General features: G+C 42.7%; 1 protein-coding gene across 8 annotated transcripts in view; it reads right to left on the bottom strand.

The window, feature by feature from the left end:
- The window catches only part of SERGEF (secretion regulating guanine nucleotide exchange factor), a 251,347-nt gene extending 234,105 nt beyond the window's left edge, over positions 1 to 17,242 (bottom strand). For all 8 annotated transcript variants that reach the window (XM_050955826.1, XM_050955834.1, XM_050955827.1 and 5 more), the window contains exons 1-7: positions 17,186 to 17,242; positions 10,488 to 10,626; positions 9,664 to 9,819; positions 8,968 to 9,062; positions 6,409 to 6,469; positions 4,937 to 5,050; positions 4,190 to 4,252 (exon numbers count right to left, since the gene is read on the bottom strand). In XM_050955826.1, coding sequence (XP_050811783.1) covers positions 4,190 to 4,252; positions 4,937 to 5,050; positions 6,409 to 6,469; positions 8,968 to 9,062; positions 9,664 to 9,819; positions 10,488 to 10,626; positions 17,186 to 17,215 — 658 coding nt within the window. In that variant the 5' untranslated portion in view covers positions 17,216 to 17,242. The remainder of the gene's footprint in view (positions 1 to 4,189; positions 4,253 to 4,936; positions 5,051 to 6,408; positions 6,470 to 8,967; positions 9,063 to 9,663; positions 9,820 to 10,487; positions 10,627 to 17,185) is intronic.
- Positions 17,243 to 18,174: the final 932 nt, after the last annotated feature.

The following is an 18,174-nucleotide window of genomic DNA, read 5'->3' as shown; positions in this document are numbered from 1 at the left end:
TGTCTGCCACCGGGCAGGGGAGAGGAGTGGATACTGCTCTTCACTGCTGCAGCATCGCATCTACCAGCAGCATTCAGTAGACATAGGGTGACACTGAAAGAAGTCAAGAAACGATTTCTTTCCCTTTTCTTTCATATGGGGAGGGGAGTAAATTGACGATCTATTCCCTGAACCACGCCAGACAATGTGTTTGAACCTACAGGCATTGGGAGCTCAGCCAAGAATGCAAATACTTTTCCGAGACTGCTGGGATAGCTGGAGTCCTCAGTACCTCCTCCCTCCCTCCATGAGTGTCCATTTGAGTCTCTGGCTTCCCGTTACGCTTGTCACGCAGCACTGTGTAGCCTGTAGATTTTTTTTTCAAATGCTTTGACATTTCATCTTCTGTAACGGAGCTTTGATAGAACAGATTTGTCTCCCCCTACAGCGATCAGATCCAGTATCTCCCGTACGGTCCATGCTGGAGCTCTTTTTGGTTTTGGGACTGCATTGCCACCCGTGCCGATCAGAGCTCCACACTGGGCAAACAGGAAATGAAAATCAAAATTTTGCGGGGCTTTTCCTGTTTACCTGGCCACTGCATCCAAGTTGAGATTGCTGTCCAGAGCGGTCACAGTGATGCACTGTGGGATACCGCCTGGAGGCCAATACCATTGATTTGCGGCCACACTAACCTTAATCCGATATGGTAATACCAATTTTAGCGCTACTCCTCTCGTCGAGGAGGAGTACAGAAATTGGTTTAAAGGGCCCTTTATATCAATATAAAGGTCCTCGTAGTGTGGACGGGTACAGCGTTAAATCGCTTTAACGCTGCTAAAATCGGTTTAAATGCGTAGTGTAGACCAAGCCTCACTGGTAATTTAAAAACAAGTACTGTAGTACCTTGAGTCAAACACACACGTTTAAAAGCTAATGCAGGAGGGAGAGAGACAGAAGTGTTATATTATTAAATAGCGTTGGATCCTTAGCATCAAGAGCTTTGGTCTTTTTGTAGCCAAAAAGGAATGCTTGCTTAATCAAAATCAAGAAAATAAAAACATGGAAGAATAATCGATTTGCTACTTAAATAAATTCAAGTCAGTTACAGACTAGTCCAGTATATATTGATTTTTCCCAGAGTAGCTTATATTTGTTGATACCTCAGTCTGCGTGTCTTAGAATTCAATAAAACTCACATTTTGCAATGTTTCCCCACATAATTATCGCTCTCTGTAAACTGGCCCAAGTGAATATACAGGTGCACAGTTTAGAAGATGTTAGTGATCCCAAACGTGTAGTTTTACTCAAGATTTCATGTCTTCAGAAAGATTAATACATTTTCCATGCCTCAAGATTATAAATCTATAGCATAAGAAGCAACCACCATACATGGGGTCAGGAAGGAATTTTCCCCTAGTCACATTTGCAGTGGCCTTCGGGTTTGTTTGTTTTTTTGGCCTTCCTGTGCAGTGCAGGGTGTGGGCTGCATGCTAGGATCATCTGGTTATATCTCACTCAATGAATTCCATGCCTTCGTGGGGGCCTCAGTCATTGGTGTACCTCAGTCCCTGCTGTTCTCTGCCTGGGGCACACAACAGTTTAGTCTCCTGTTGGTTGTAAATACTTTGGCCTAATTTCAGTTGTTGGGTTCAGTGTGCAGGTAGGCTGGGTGGCCTGTGATATACAGGAGGTCAGACAAGGTGATCTGATAATCGGTTCCGCCCTTAAAATTGATGATACTATGAATCCTGTTTCCCTTCATGCAGAGCAATACTCTAGCTGCCTCTCTATGTGACATGTTGGTTCCTGTTTAGCTAGCACAGAAGAACTGACTGCAGAGTGCAAAAGGTGGTGTTTACAAAAGCACCTGTATGATTTATGAGAACACATCCCACCAAGGTGCACTAATAAATCCCAGATTCTGCAACTCTTACTCACAACGGGTAACACCATGCTTCACAGAATAGCCTTGTTGAAATCAATGAAACCATTTGTGGAGTAAGTGTTTTAGAACCTGTCCCCAAATGACTGAAGGGTGCTTGCTAGGATCTCCTTGGGGAGGAGACGGTGTCCAAAGCAAATAAATCCACTTAACTCCATTTTTAGATAATTTACTCTTTCAAACCAATGAATACCACTGTGTCTGTTACAGCTGTCCCCCTGCTGCATTCCTTTTCCCCTCTCCTTTCTGTTTGTCCTATGTGGCCGCCCCTCCCGGCCATTGTGCTAACTAAAGTCACAGCCCTATTCATAGGAATGGCTTGTACAGACTAACTGGAGCCATTGCTCTGTCTAGGGAGGGGGCTTCTTGCTTCTTTGTTTGGCTCCTTTGTTCAGACCCGGGCTCGGTGTGGGGGGCGCTGCCCAGAAATGCAAGACCTGAAGTGGCCAACTAATTAAGCATATGAGTCATACCTGTGGCTCAGAACATGCCCAGGCATGCCTATGCTTACCTGCAGCCTTTCCCTGCCTTCTCTCCTCCCCTGTATCAAGAGGAGCTAATCAAAAGTACTGGTGGGAAACTGCCTGAGTTTGCCTTTAAAGCCGGACATTTTCTGATCAGACCTCGAAGAAGGTCCTTGCTTTGCCACCTGGTCTGATCAGCTAGGGAACTTTGGGGGGCCCTCTCCCCACTCTCGTTTGTTTTTGAGCGTACCCCCGTTTTTAAACTCCCCTCCCACAAACAACGAATTTGTGCCTGGAGATCTCCTGATTATTGTAAGCAAATCGAGTCCTCTCTCCATCCTCCGATGCTACTGCTGTTCCTGCCTCTGTGCTTGCGGCTGTCCTGGGGATTGGTAAGAACTCCCTCTTGCAGACTCCCCCTGTCCTAGCTGCTGGCCTTGTTTCCCCAGCAGACAGACCCAAGCTAACTCCTTGGTCTGTATCTGTAATCTGTTTTTTGCTCCGCAGCACTTTTGCTGCTAAAAATAAGCCTGTGCCGCTGCTAAGCTGTGCCTTCCTGGACTGTATCCTGGGCTGCTGGCTTGCAGCCGCCCCACTGCTGCAGCCACCCCCCCTCCCCAGGGGCTATACCTTGTGCACACACCACTCTGCCCTCTGGAACTGCTCCCTCTCCCAATCAAAGAATCAGCATAGTGTAAGGTGCACCTATTAGAATCAGGTTTTTAGTCTAGATAAGTTGTAATTTCATTTTGCATAGCTGTGGTTAAGTTAGGTTTAAAGAATTGTTTGTATTGTGCTCTGTAAGTTAGGTTTAAAAAAGAATTGTTGCATTGTGTTCTGTTACTTGCTAATTTGTGTACTCTTGGTTAAGTTAGATCATAAATAAGATTTTGCTGTGTTCTGTATAATTGTGGTTAAGTCTGTCTTCCCGCTGCCCTAACTCCCCCCCCCCCAAGCTTGCCCGTGTCTCCCCCTAAGCTCCCCAGTCACTCGTTGCAGTCTCTCTGCTGTTTAAACTTGCAGCCTGTCTGCTCTCTGTGTCTCCCTGAGTTTAAATCTCCCTCGGCAACGCCTCTGCCTTTGGTTTCTGCTCCAACACGTGCTCCTCTTCCCCCATCCCCCAACCTCATTCCTCTACCACTGCCTCTCTCTCTCTCTCTCTGTTTTAATCCCTTCCCCCCACGTGTTCACCCCGCTCCTACTGCTGCCAAACCTCAATTGTATTACTGAAGTCTAGCATAAAACCCCATTGGTTACCCTTTTTCTCTCTGACACACCTCACATTTTACATTTACACCACTGTAACACATTTTTACCTAGAGTTGTTGGTTATTTAACACATTTTACCCATAACTGTTAGTTGGTTATATGCTCCTGTGACACACCCTTTACACAGAAATTGTTAGCTACCTGTTACATTTGTACTTCAGTGTTAATTGGTTACCAACTGTATTGTACCCCACTATCGAAACCCTCTATACTATTTATTAAAAGAAACCCCTCCCCAACTGTCTACCTTAACAAACCCCATACCCCTCACTATTGAATTTTCCCTGTTTTTGCATTTTCTGAATAAAGTTTATTTTGCACCCTACCAGTGCAGTAGTTGTCCCCCAAGATCCCCTACCTGCTGGCAGGGTCACACTGAAGTTATAGCATGCTGTGCTGTGATCCCATCAGATTTTACAAACTAAGTAGAGCCCAGCTAGAACAAAAATTAAAATTCACAAAGTCATAAATATCTAGCTTCTAAATACATTGCCCAAGCCTACTAATATATACACATATTGCTGGGGCCTACCTGTAAGTGACACTGAATGATAGGAGCTGGCAGTGACTTTTTTCACCTTTACATCTTCCAGACCTAGGAAACATCAGTTCCATGGAATAAGTACAGGCAAGACATGTCTGTATGCCCAGATCCCTTGTAGTACAGAATAGAAGTATACTACTTCAGAAATTGCACCACGGGTGCTGTGTATTATGTATTTTACATCAGAAGGTCTCAGCTTATGGAACACAGACCCCAAGGAAGTCATCATTATTTGTCCAGGGGATTGTGAATCTGTGTTCCCATTCCATATCACACCACAGACACACTGCAAATGACTGTGCCAATTCCTGAGGACATATTTAAAATGTGGTGCCGATATGTTTCTGTGAGTAACGGGAAATCCAGACTCCAAGCCCTGGCCATGCCAGTGCACATTGGAACACCAACACCCACGTTCCAGCCCCACCATGCTGCCACAGAACACAGCTCCCTTACATCCACATCCCCTCTTTGCACACAGCAGCTGCCCTAGTTCCCATTGTGTCCAGGCAGGAGGGGACCTGGATTTGTCCCTTACCCAGCATCAATGAATTCATTACTTCTGTAATGACCTTCTGTAATGCATCTGAATCACTGCAAAATTATGGGAAGCGTAGATAACACACCAGGGGGGCTTATAGAAAAGGTGCATTGTTTGTATGTATGTACATGGTTATATATTACTGTTCCCAGTGCTACTGTCTTTACAAAGAAAAAGTGTGATTCTTTAGTTACCTGCTACTTTACAAGGTTCTTTTGCTGTCAAGAAGGATGGGATCATTTTCCCTTGGCTTGCCCGGTTTGCCCGAGAAGCCATGCCTGTTCCCCACTGGAACACCAGGCCACTTTCTTCTCAGTGTGAGCGTACAAAGAAATTAAAACACAGAGATTATTGACAAATTCAGTTGACTGCCTTTTCTCTTGTCAACTAATTTCAAAAGAGAGTTTGCTTGACTTAACTTTTTAATTAGCACCAATACAAACTATCTATAAAGAATATTACTTTCCACTTATATTACCCTTTCCATCCCAAACACACTTTACACACATTGAATGAATCTTGACAAGGCCTCCAAGAAACAGGTGGTTATTAATCTCCTTTTATAAATGGGAAACCAGAACCAAAGAGGGGTACACGTCTTGCTCTAAATCCCTGAGGACTACATCGTGGAGTTGCTCAAGACTCACGGTCAGGAGAATTGTGCATTTGCACTGCCTCAAGAGAGGATATGGGACTGAACTGTGATTCAAAGAATCACAATTAAGTCCCACAATTCAGCCTCCTGTGGAGAAATAAATTCTGCCAGCACTTTACCTGGCACAGTTTACTACCTTCTCCATACCAACTCAGCTATGCTGGCCAACATGTTGGGAAGCAGTCAAGGCTCCACTGGCTTCCCACCCCTACACATCCACTTGCACAGCAATGGGGACTAACAACCCCATAGTGGCCGATTTCCCTGCTACACTGTGACCTAACCTCTTATGCCCAGTAGTCCTCTGCTCAGACACCCAACAGCTGGTTATAATTTAGCCCAGAGGATACAAGAATCAGGATCTGGATTATAATTGAGAATCGTGGTCAGAGCTAAGGGGTGCTTGATTCCTAGTACTTGTTCCAACCACTAGACTACACACTTCTTCCAATTTCTATTTCAACCTTTTACCCCTTCACCCAATACCCAACTGTCTGGAACTCATATGCAAGTAACAACAAGAAAACAACAGGCTAACTGTTGATTGCAGCAAAACATGCCAAATCCACAGAATGACTATGGAAGACTTCCCATCAAGCCTTGGAGAATTCTGAAAACATATTGCAGGATAAGGCCTTAAATTTCATACAAACTATGACCTGCCAAGATACAGCACAGCTGATAGTAGGAGACCCAAAAAGTCACTAAGGGCCAAATTTTAGGTGTCAAAATAGCTTTGAAAATCTGGCTCTTTGCTCTTGGACATTTTCAGCACCATTTTTTGGAAAGAGCATATTCATTACCATGTTCTTGTCTAACATGCCTGTCCTTAACATGGACAGGACTGTTCAGGTGTCATTTTCCTGTGGCTTCTGTAACAAATAGGAATACAATCATAAATCCTTTCCCTCCCCCCTCACCCTTTTTTTAACGTAAGCTATTAGACCTCTCACATAATAAAAGTAGTATTAATTTCTGGCTGAAATGTTAAATTTATGATGGCATATTCACCTGTAGCAGCAAGAGCATGTCTGAGTCCCGCAGCAACATTCACCACCTTCTCTGTGAGGGACTATTCAAACATTAAAAAAAAACGTATTTTCAATTTGCATTTTACACCTCTCAAAGGGAAACATGTTTTATCAAATGCAAGAAAATGGTATCGTATTTACAGACTATATGTCACAGAGTTCAGCACAAAAATACTTATTTTAGAATAGATTTCAGTCTCATTTCAATATAGTCTTGGGCATTTCTTAAGAAAACCAAGCAAAGCTTCCAGAAGTGCCATAGTACAGCAGCAGATTGACAGTTGAGCTCAAAAAACTCACATGAAGGAAAAAATCTCAGCAATTTGTAACTAAGATACAAACATACACAATTTTACAGTCCCTCTTTTATCATACTGGATATTCAGTAACAAGCGGCCACCTTAATCCAGAGTGCAAAACAATTCACTGCTTCCAACATACTTTGATGATGGGCAATTTAATAATTTAGGCAGAGCTGGCAGCACGCTTGTAGTTAATGGTGTGTAACACTTCAGTTATAAGACCCCCCCTGTCTTTAGGTATGAACACTGAATTACACTGTATTATAACATTTATGCACAGAGGGACCAAATTAAGTTTGCATGAGATGCCTTAATTCTAGCATTTCCTAACCTAAGGGCTTGATTTTGCAAACTTCACATTCTTTTAACATAGTTTTGTGGATGTAATATTGATATAAAAGAAATGGCAGTAAGCATGAGCATTTAATGTAACACAAATAGTGCTTACAAAACACTGCTCACGTTGTTTATTAAATTAGGAATCGACAGATATATACCAGCTGTGTAAAACCCCACAGTAGATGCAGAATGAGCCTGCATTGTCAGGGTGGTAGATTATAATTATCAGTAGTAATGCAGCAGTTTCCAAGGATGGTAGGTACTGTACCAACACAACAGTTCCTGTGCCCAAGAGAACAAGATAACTTAAAAGGTCTTTCTCTCATTTCTATAACTATGCTGTCCCTGAATTTAAAAAAAGTAACAGACAGGCTCTGGCACTGGCAATAGACTGGCAATCCTAACCAAAGAACCAGAAAGGACTTTGCCGTTTCTGAAGCTTTACAGAATGGGAGTTCTCTGCAATGCAACAGAAATAGAAATTTATTTGGAGAGGAAAGAGTTTCATTAATGTTCTAAAAATAGAAACCCAAGTGTAAATAGGGATTAATTAGAAGGAGAGAATAGTGCTGCCATGAGGAATTCCTTCACACTGCTGGGTTCATAGCCAACAGTGGTAAAGCTCCTCCGAGGATATACAAATCTTAGTAACTATTCCTTATAAGATTTTTAAAGCAGTTACTTCAGAGATAGATTCTGATACCCTTATTCACGCTAAGTAGTGGCTTACCCCATAAGTACTCCCATTGACTGCAATGATGACTATCTGTGGAGCAAGGTATTATTCAACACAGGCTGGGGTTAAGAGTCTGCCCCTCAGCGTTTATGAGCGCAAGAGACGGACCAATAAGGAATGGGATTCCCTGGTCTCCAAACATATTTCTTTTGAAACTGATATGGTTTGATAAACATTTGGAGGTTAAATGAGGACAATACAAATGCATTTTTCACTTCCTTTAAAATTCTTTTTTTTAGCTGCTGCTTATCATTTCAAAAGAAAATGCATCTAAAATCCATAAAATTTTAATTTCCCTGAACACACACTAGTTTCTTGCTGTAGGGATGATCAAAAGTGCTGATTTCTCACAATAATTTTTCTTATAAAAAAAAAATTTAAGGAATGGATTCTGCAACCTTTGCTAAAAGATCTTTCTGCACATTATGTTGCGCTGCTAAGTTATAAATGCAGCACAAAACCAAAGAATTGGCATTTATATAGCATGTGCCAGAAGAAGGAACTCAGTTTAACAAAAACTTTCCTACAGTAGACATCCCAGAACACAACTGATTATATTGAAATCAGCTGTTTTTTAACAAGTTCTTCTTCAATTCTTTGAATTTTTCAACATAAAGCCCTAAGAAACTAAATAAAATTTAAAATCAGTGGAAATCCTTTCCTTCTTTCCTCAAGTTTGTACTGAAACATTTCTAACACCTTATAAGGCCTAGGTCAGAGCCTCAGATGGTGAAAATCAACATAGCTCCTTTGACTTCAGTCAGTTTACACCATTTGAGGATTTGGCCTATTGTTTGGTTGACTGTGGCTATTAAAATGTGTGTGGATGAAATTTTATGCCCTTTTCCAAAATGTACCATTCTCCTTTAGTAAAAGTTGGCACCTTCTTCATTTAACACACCACACACACACACACACACACACCCCTACCTTCCTGAAGTCCTGACTTTCTAATATGTACAACAGTATTCACTCTCTTAAAATGCCTAATCCTGGATTTTTATCATTCACACAAGTAATTCTCTTGTCTTCAATGAGTACAAGTGCTTGATCCAAAACTCACTGAAATCCATAGGAGTCTTTCCACTGATTTTAGTGAGTTTTGTATGTGGCACTGAAAACAGGACAAGATCTGTAGAGGACAACTTTGCTGAGTCTTTACCTCAATCTTTTGTGGGATCAAACATCCTCCTGAAGTTTGAGGGACTCCTAGTTGTCCAAAAGAGTTAGACCCACAGGATAAAACTTGGCCATTTCCTGCAACATAATACAGCCTTGTTGGAGCAGTGCAACTCATAACATAATACCTTAGGGTACATTTATGGTTATAAGCAAGATACCATAACACATGATTAAAAGAATTATATCCAAGATACCACAGCACAGCATATAAAGAACTGAACTGTCCCTTTTCAAAAAGCTCAAGAGCTCAAGGGCTTGTGTTCTTATAAACCATATTCAGTAAAGGTCTAAAGATAACTGAAGAGGGAGTGTGTGGAATATAAAGCAATTCCACTTGCAAAGCAAAGAGCATAAAACCTCTGAGCACTCAAGCTTTGTACAGACCTTGGTACAACAGAGCTCTGTGCTTTTACTGTATGTCATAATATTTCTCCAGGCTCTAGTGGGAAACAGTGTGGCCCAGTGGACAGAGCACTGGACTTAGAGACCTGAATTCAATTCCTGGCTCTGCCACTGGCCTGCTGGGTGACCTTGGGCAAGTCATTTCACTGCTCTGAGTCTCAGTTTCCCCATCTGTAAAATGGAGGTAATGATACTGATCTCATTTGTAAAGAACTTTCAGATATGCTGATGAAAGCACTATAAGAGCTAGATATTATTAGTGAGATGGACTTACCAGTAAGTATGATTGTAAAATCCCAACCACAGGCCACTTGTATCACACAAACACTAGACAGTGCAGTGCATGAAGTAAAACACAGGACATCCTCAGTGTGATTAAGACCCAATTGTCCTTCTTTGTTTTGGCCACATACAAAGAGTTCTCCTGCACCTGCAAAATAAAACCACTGTCACAGTCATAACACAGGCAAAACAGAACCATACATACATCGTGATCCTTCAATAAATTAGCACTGTGTGCGTAGGCCTTATCTTCTCAAGATAGAATTATATATCTTTAACAAATTAAAAATACACTTTTCTTTCTTGTGTAGACACAGCCATGGAGAATGAGACTGCCAAGGAAGATGATTTTAACATTAACATTGCTCCCTCTCAATGTTTCAGAGTGAAGTCTCATCTTATTCACTTTCTCCTTCATAGCCTTCCTATTTCCTAAGTAGCCATTATTTATGATAGAACTTTCTAATCAGGGGTTTGGACACCACTTAAGGTAAGGAATAACCTACCTTTTCAAAGTGAAATATCCTCTTTTTCCCCCAAAAGTAATGAACCCTCTTGCATAATAAGCAGGTAGAACAGGCTAAGAAATAATTATCACATAATCATAAAATGACTATTAGAGGCAACTGAAATAACATAACTCCTCTCCAAAACAATTTAATTAATTGGCAGCAAATAACTTTTCCACTTTGCAATTAAAGATTGGCACCTGCTAGAAACTGCAATCCACACATAGGTGGCAGCACAACACTGAGAGATTCTCATTCAGAAACATGCCAGTCCTTGCACTGCACATGTCATGTGAATGTCTGTTACCAGTAATAACTGCAGAGTGTCCTCCTCCTCCAGCAATGCTCTTAATGTTTTGATGTTTCCAGGAAAAATCTTTCAGAGACTGAGGCAACAGCACATCCTCTTTATGACCAAGGCCGAGCTGCCCATAGCTGTTTGCACCCTTTAAACATATACAGAAAAATAAAAATATGAAAGAGCTTTATTGATAAAGCAATTTATTAGCTTTTAATTAGAAATGGGTTTATTCAGGGTTTGCAAAAACTCAGCCTGTCCATATTTTGTTATGCAGAACTTAGAACACAGAAAGCTTGGAACTTAGGCCCATTATATGCAAACCCTTAAAAATTACTGAGTAGGCATCAGATAGTGCAAGTTCAACATGCCTCTGCCATTAAACATCAGCCACTTTTATCCACTAGTACAGGGGTAGTCAACCTATGGTATGTGCGCCGAAGGTGGCACACAAGCTGTTTATCTATGGCACTCACACTGGCCACCGATCCGGGGGGGACTGGGGGGGTCTGTATTTTAATTTAATTTTAAAATTAAGCTTCTTAAACATTTTAAAAACCTTTTTTACTTTACATACAACAATAGTTTATTATAGACATAGAAAGAGACCTTCAAAAACATTAAAACGTATTACTGGCACGCGAAACCTCAAATTAGGGTGAATAAATGAAGACTCAGCACACCACTTCTGAAAGGTTGCCAGAAGTTAAGACTTCACAAGAGTGCAGTGCTGCTGAAAGAGATGAATACTGCATGTATATTATACACTTGAAGAGCTGTATTTCATTCAAAGAGCAGCAGGTCCACCTAAGCACTTTGCAAAGTTTGTTGGCATCTCCATTTTTAAATCTTGCAGTCTTACATGAATTTTGTTGAGGAAATTTTTAAAAAAGGAAGGGGTACTGATTTGGAGTAAAGAGATGGTATTACCACTGCACATACAGTATTTGTGAGATCATTCCTGGAATATTGTGTCCAGTTCTGGTGTCCACTCTGTTAAAAGGATGTTGACAAATTGAAAAAGGTTCAGAAAAAAACCTACAAGAAGGATTTTAGGTCTAGAAAACCTACATTTACAGTGAGAGACTAATGATCAATAGAGCCCTGCAAATCTGCAGCTATCCACTTTATATCTGTGGATGGGGATATCCGCAGACCATGTTTTCAGATTGCAGATGGATGCACACCCAAATTTTATATCTAGAGCCCTGCAAATCTGCAGATATCTGCTTCATATCACGTTTGCAGATCATGGATCAGATGCAGATACAAATTTTGTACCCACACAGGGCTCTAACGATCAATCTATTTTGTTTATTCAAGAGAGGGTTAAGAGTTGACTCAATCATAGTCTGTAAGTATCTACATTGGGACAATATTTCTGAAGTAGAAATTATTTAATCTAGCAGACAAAGGCATAACACAGTCCAATAGTTGGAAGGCGAAGCTAGCCAAATTCAGACTAGAATTTGAAAGATGTAATATTTTCACAGCAGTTACGTACTTGATGCGGGAATCATTTGGTGAAATTCTATGTCCTGCATCATGCAATAGGTCAAACTAGAATTACATGATGGTCCCATCTGGTTTTAAAATCTATTAAATAGTTTAAGTTTTCTCCACTGTAGCCTGAAATATTATTAGAATCAGATAACAATTTCCTAAGAATATTTGCACTGCGTAAAGAAGAAGCCTAAGTGAGCAAATGGATTGAGACAAAGTGGCAATTGCTGTATTGTGCATAGTATTTAAAAGATGCATGGCAATGCCTACTGTATGCATGTAAAACTGTAGCAAATACACGTAGGACCTGTTATAAACCACAAACATAGGGACAAAAGTTACTATGTAAAAGTTTAAGAGACTGCAATAATAAACTACTAGGTATTAATATAAAAATGTGAAGTGCCTAACTGCTGGCGTACACATGCAGGATTCTCCATAACTAGTACTCATATAAAAATATTTGCAATTGTAATCCATACAGAATCCGTATTTATCACAGCAATCACTGCAATGATGTATCTTAAGCAAGGGAATGCCTCTTTTCAGAGAAATACAGTATGTAATGCAGAATGTTGTACTGTACAGTACAGGGGCTGATTTCCAGAGCTGCTGAGCAAGGTTTATACTACATTTTAAATCATGGTAGGGTTTAAGTTCACAACTTGAAATGCAGAAAAATAAGGTAGTCAGCATCACTGATGCAGTCAATAAAGCTGTGGGTAGGCAATTCTTAAGTATTTATGTTGCCCTCATTTCCATAGTTACCGAGCGCCTCACTCTCCTTCCTGAATTTTAATCTCACGCCATCTCTGTCAGGTAAAAAGTATTATCTCCATTTTACAAATGCAGAACGGAGGCAAAAAATAGATTAAGTGATCTGCCCAAGATCACATGGCAAGTCTGTGGCTAAGCCACAAACTGAATCTAGGACTCGTCAGTCCCAGTCCCGTGCTCTATCCATTACTAAACCATCCTTCCCACCGTGCAGTAGCAAATCAATTCCAGTGCAGCTTCTCATTCAAACAACATGGAGTGTCATAAGAAAAACTATGAATGGTCTGCACTGTGATACCATACATAGTATAAATGGCCACCGCTCTCACTAATTTACCAAATAAGCCACTAAGTGGAGACCTACTGTAAACATCTGGCTGATTATTTTAAAAAACAGAGATCCTATTTCTCTATGCCAAAATTTGCTTATTTTTTCCATGCGTTTCCTTATTATACAAACTCTCAACCCACAGAGTGATATGAATGGCATAAGCTGTGTTCTTCTTATGCAGCCCTGGGCTTGTCAAATATTCCAAAGAAAAGCTGCTGAATATTGCCAACTTCCTTTTTATAATTGTACAAATAAAATGTATCCCTGGCTAAGTAAGAAAATTTGGCAAGATAATTTTAGGCACTTTGAGCCAAATTCACTGCTGATGTATGCTAGTTCAACTACGATGCTATTGATGGAATTGTGCCTGAATATATCAGTGGTGAGTTTAGCCCAGTGTGCCTGCTAAAGAATGAGTAAGGCTTGTTAGTGTTAAAATTATGCATGTAATAATTATGATAATAAATGTAACCACCCTCCACTAAGTTTTCATTAATGTACATGTTCTCCCAGCATAACACCCCCAAAATGAAGTAAGAAGCACATGCTGTCTCATTTGGAACTTGGAACAGGTGAAATGGAAACACTTGTCTCTCATTAGGCAACTCCTTTAACTCAGAGAGTTATACTCCTTGTATAACTCATGAAGAAAAGCTAGTGGTATATTTATAAGCTAAAACCAAGCCAGATAAATGAATAGCACAAAGTAACCACGGGAAGTCTTAAAAGTCTGAGGCTTCTCAAAAGCACTGGTTGATAGATCAGCCAGACTCATGGACTGCTATCAACATCAATTCCAATAGCACATTTACTTGCCTGCAACAACATTCTTAGCAAAAACCTGCTACTGGGTGTTGGTGACCTCAAACCCAAAATTACTGCCCCCAAGCAGAAATTAATCATTAGGATTTTTCACTGGCCCTTTTCCACCTCAAATCCCCTGCCTCACTTGGGTTCTTTCTCTCTCCCACACTAGTTATGGAGTACCTGATGTGTCTTAAAGAGAGATGGTATCAATTAATAAGCAATGAATGTAGCAAATTTTAAGACTGTATCACAAAAGGGCACTTGGATGGAGAGGTCAAAGTTCATTTTAGGGATTTTGGCTGCACTGCATGGCCTACAACAAATTTCAAGATTCCAGCCCATTCGGCAGTTGGAAATTGCTGTTAATCACTCAATTATAAATAGTACATATAATATCAGATGGTTTGGTGATTTATCACCACTCACTAATTGTACAACTCTTCTAAGAGGGAAACTTACATACTCACTGCAAGGAGTATAACACAATTAGATGCTAGGGGTGCGGGGAAGGGCAAGGCAAGACAGAAGGAAGACAGAAGATGGATACCTTGGGCAGCTAGCAGCCTTCAGGATGGCAGAATACGGTTTTCAGTTGCCTGAGGTGCCTATTGCCATTTACTCTTGCAAATTTGTATTATGCTTATTTTTGACCAGTATGACTATTGCACACCAGAGTTCATAGGTGAGGATCAGAGCAGGTAGGGGGCAACTATAGCTATCCATACCATGCCTCTGATGTCTCCTTTATCCACTACAGCTGAAATCCTGGTCCCATTGAAGTCAATGGCAAAACTCCTCTTGAATTCAAAGGGAAGGAGGAACTTTTGGATGAATTGGTGTGCATGAAGCATGCAGATATTTGAGCAGAATGCAGACTGACAAGTCAGCAGCTATGATCTTTTTGCATATGGGCTGTGGCATGCATAGCCCATTGGCTCCCTCTTCCATGGTGTACAGGCCAAGGCACAATCAGCTACTAATGGATTATTTTTGGTGGATACCAGGTGACTGTATTATCATATGACACACTGCAATGGTACACTGCAGAGAGGGACAGAGAGAGAACACATTTTCAGGTGTCCAGTCCAAGAAACCTATAAATAGGGTTCTGAACAGACTTGCCAAATCCACTAAAAACACAGAAATTGGGCTTGTTTTTGGCTTAATTGGCTTGTGAGTTGCTTGTTGGCTAGTTTTTTGTTTGCAGCTTTTTGGCTTTGGGGGGGGGGGTCGGCTCCCAGCAAGCAGGGGGAAGGGGGGAAGAGAGTCAGGTGCACACTGGGCCCACCACAGTTCCAGACTGCACACCAGGGAGATCTAGTCACAGAATGTTGGGATTCTTATGGATTGGCTTGTTTTGAAATGGGATTAGTGTGATTTTTGGCTTATTGTGAAAGTCAAGGTGCTTATCTATCATGTGAAAGTTGGCAACTGTGGTTCTGAACAGCAACCCTTATTTGGCCTTGAGTAGGTTAATTTCACACTGCTAATGCTTAGCAAAGCGATAAAGTAGCAGAGGTGGCACTGGAGTGTCAGCAGTCTCAGGCAGAGATCACATTCCACTCACATTTATAAGGTGATCTTCACAACAATAAGAAACAGAAATTTGATTTCTTTTTTAAATAAAAGCTTAAATTCTGCAGATATTGATGGCGTAGGACTCGACACTTGCCAGAGCAAACTCCTCTCTAACTCCTAGCAAGGATTTTTTTCAAACACTTTGGACAGTAGCAGTTCTCAAAATACACACAGCTGCTGAGAGTCTCTCACATTACTTGAGGGGGAGAGGTATAATATAGAAATCTTTCAGAAAATATATTTTATTTCTGAGCTTTTTCAAATGGGATCAGAAAGTGGAGGATCACAAAGATAAACATTAAAAAGGAAGCATAGAGGCACATAATCTGTTCTATGGGAAGATTAACAAGGTAGCTCCAGAAATAGAGGGAGCTTTAATACAACCATTCCATGGCCTTTTGCTATTTATTTTTTAGCATTTTTATTCTGTGTGGCATGTTTGTATAAGGGGAGGCTTTGCTACACTCAAACATACAAATGGCAATGCCTATAATGTGTGCACTAGAATTGCACCAGGAGTAGCAAACGCAAACCCACAGAGTTCAACGATGCATGGCATAGCCACACTCATCTTTAACACAGGCAACCTGAGGAGACCACTGGACCCAGCATACAATGTCCCCACTTGTTATAAACCATGGGCTTGACCCTGCAATTGTGCACATGGGTGAAGTGCTGTCCTTGCAAGGAGCCTTATCATATGGGCTGGAACTAGTGGTGCTCCAGCATCCTCTGGCTTGAAGTAGTAACAACAACTCAAATACATGGTTTCTGCCGTCAGCACCCCTACTATAAAAATAGTTCCAGCACCACTGAGCCCCACTGATTTCACTGGAGCAGCAGCCTGACCATGCACAGGGAGTGGCAGGCTGCATCCACGCTGTGCCCTGTAATCTTCTTGGACAGTCCCTCTATATTAAACACAACGGTGGCTGCAATTGCTCAGTCTACTTTACGCAGCTCAAAGGACTCCTGGAAAGTTAGCAGTTTCCCCCACCCCTCGGCTTTGCAGCCCCTGCTGTAACAAGAGTCCAGCCATGCCTCAGATCTGCCACAGCTCAGAAGTCGCCAAGGGGAGAATTCTCGGGCATGGGCTTGTCTGTCGATTTTCTGTGAGAAATTTGATAAATAAAAGGGCAGAAGGGTGGGGGGGTGAAGCCTATTTACACCGGTCTGTCGTGACACCCAGGCGCTGCAGCAGCCCCGCTACTGCAAAGCGCAGCATTCGGGACACTCCGCGCTCTGCCCAGGCCCGGGTGCGCCGCCAGCCCCCTATCCGCCGCAGCCCCGGTCCCAGAACTAAGGATGCAGGGTCCCACGCCGCCCAGCGAGGGCCACGACTGGGGCTTTTTGAGGGGGACCCAATATCCCACCCGAAATCACAGTCAAGGTGCAGCTGCACGCGACACAGCCCCCTGCAGGCACGGAGGGCTACAGCCCGGCTCCCACTGGTGCGGGCGGGGGGGGAGGGTCTCTGCTCTTGCGGAAGGGCCATAATTTGGTTTTAGCGAAGAGGAAATTTTGGGGGCAAGTACAAGTGCCTGGTGGGGGAGGGGGAGGTGGGAAAGAGAACGGGAAGAAAATACCTTCCCAGCCTTCTGCTGCTTCTCCCTGCACGGGAAGCAAGCCCGCCCCCCGCCTCTCCCACGTGCCCCCGGCAGTAGCCTCCCCTCCGCCGCTCAGAGCGCCTACCCCGGAGGCACCAACTTACCCAAGCAAACAGCCTCCGCGCCGCCTCCATTGGCCCAACCCGGCAGCCCCTCGTAGCCCAGCCCAGCCTGAAGCCCCGCCTGCGCCGGGGGGAGAGGACAGGGCGGGCCGGGGGCGGGGACCCTGGGACGGGAGGCGGTGCAGGGGAGCTAGGCGGGGCTGCGGGTCACTGGGCGCTCGCTGCTTCTTTCCCCGCCGGGCCACGCGTGCGGCTCTTCCGCGCCTTGTAATTTCCGGAGCCAGCCAGCGAGCCAGCCGTCTCCGACAGGCCCGAGCTCTCCCTGGGAGCTTTCCCCTTCACGTACACACAGATCCGCCATGCTGCAGCTACTAGAGACAAGGAGCCGCTTCACTGCCCAGCTCCCATTCCTGCCCTGAGGCCTCTCTCGCCTGGGCACTGCGGAAAGCAGGAGAGTACGTGCGCCTGTCATTCCAGACTGTAACATCAGGTGTCTGCCCAGGCCCTCTGAATGCAGGAGACCCAGACAGCCTTCCCTCTGGCCTTACCTGTCTTTCAACTGCTTGGCTTCAATCTTCATAACTCCAAATATGAGGGGGTTTGAAATCATATGAATGTGATTTACGAAAAAAATTGAAGACGGTTGTGGTGGTTTATTTAGCTAGAGCTAGAAATAGCCCTGGCATTGTGTTTCATGTTGTGGTTTTTGTAAGAAAGGATAATAGCTGGTAGTTAACATTTACCCACATTAGCATTGATGGCAAGCCAGGCAATGTCATGTGTCAATGATGTTCATGTCCCACTTCCTGCGATACTCATGCAGCACAGCATATACCGTCTCCGCTGGCACATCTTGGATGTCAATGCAGCACTTGACCATGTGCACATGGGCAATTTTGTATTAGCCACTTTGATATTACACTTGCAAACTGCCAAATGGATAATACGTAGTTAGACTGTAAGCTCTTTGGGGCAGGGTCTGCTCTTTCATTATATATGTGTACAGTGCCTTGCACAAGCTGGGCCCTGAT

Source organism: Gopherus flavomarginatus, chromosome 5 (genome assembly GCF_025201925.1).
Source record: "Gopherus flavomarginatus isolate rGopFla2 chromosome 5, rGopFla2.mat.asm, whole genome shotgun sequence".
NCBI classification, from domain to species: domain Eukaryota; kingdom Metazoa; phylum Chordata; order Testudines; family Testudinidae; genus Gopherus; species Gopherus flavomarginatus.
Note: the sequence above shows the minus strand (reverse complement) of the source record. Positions and strands in the feature narration are given on the sequence as shown.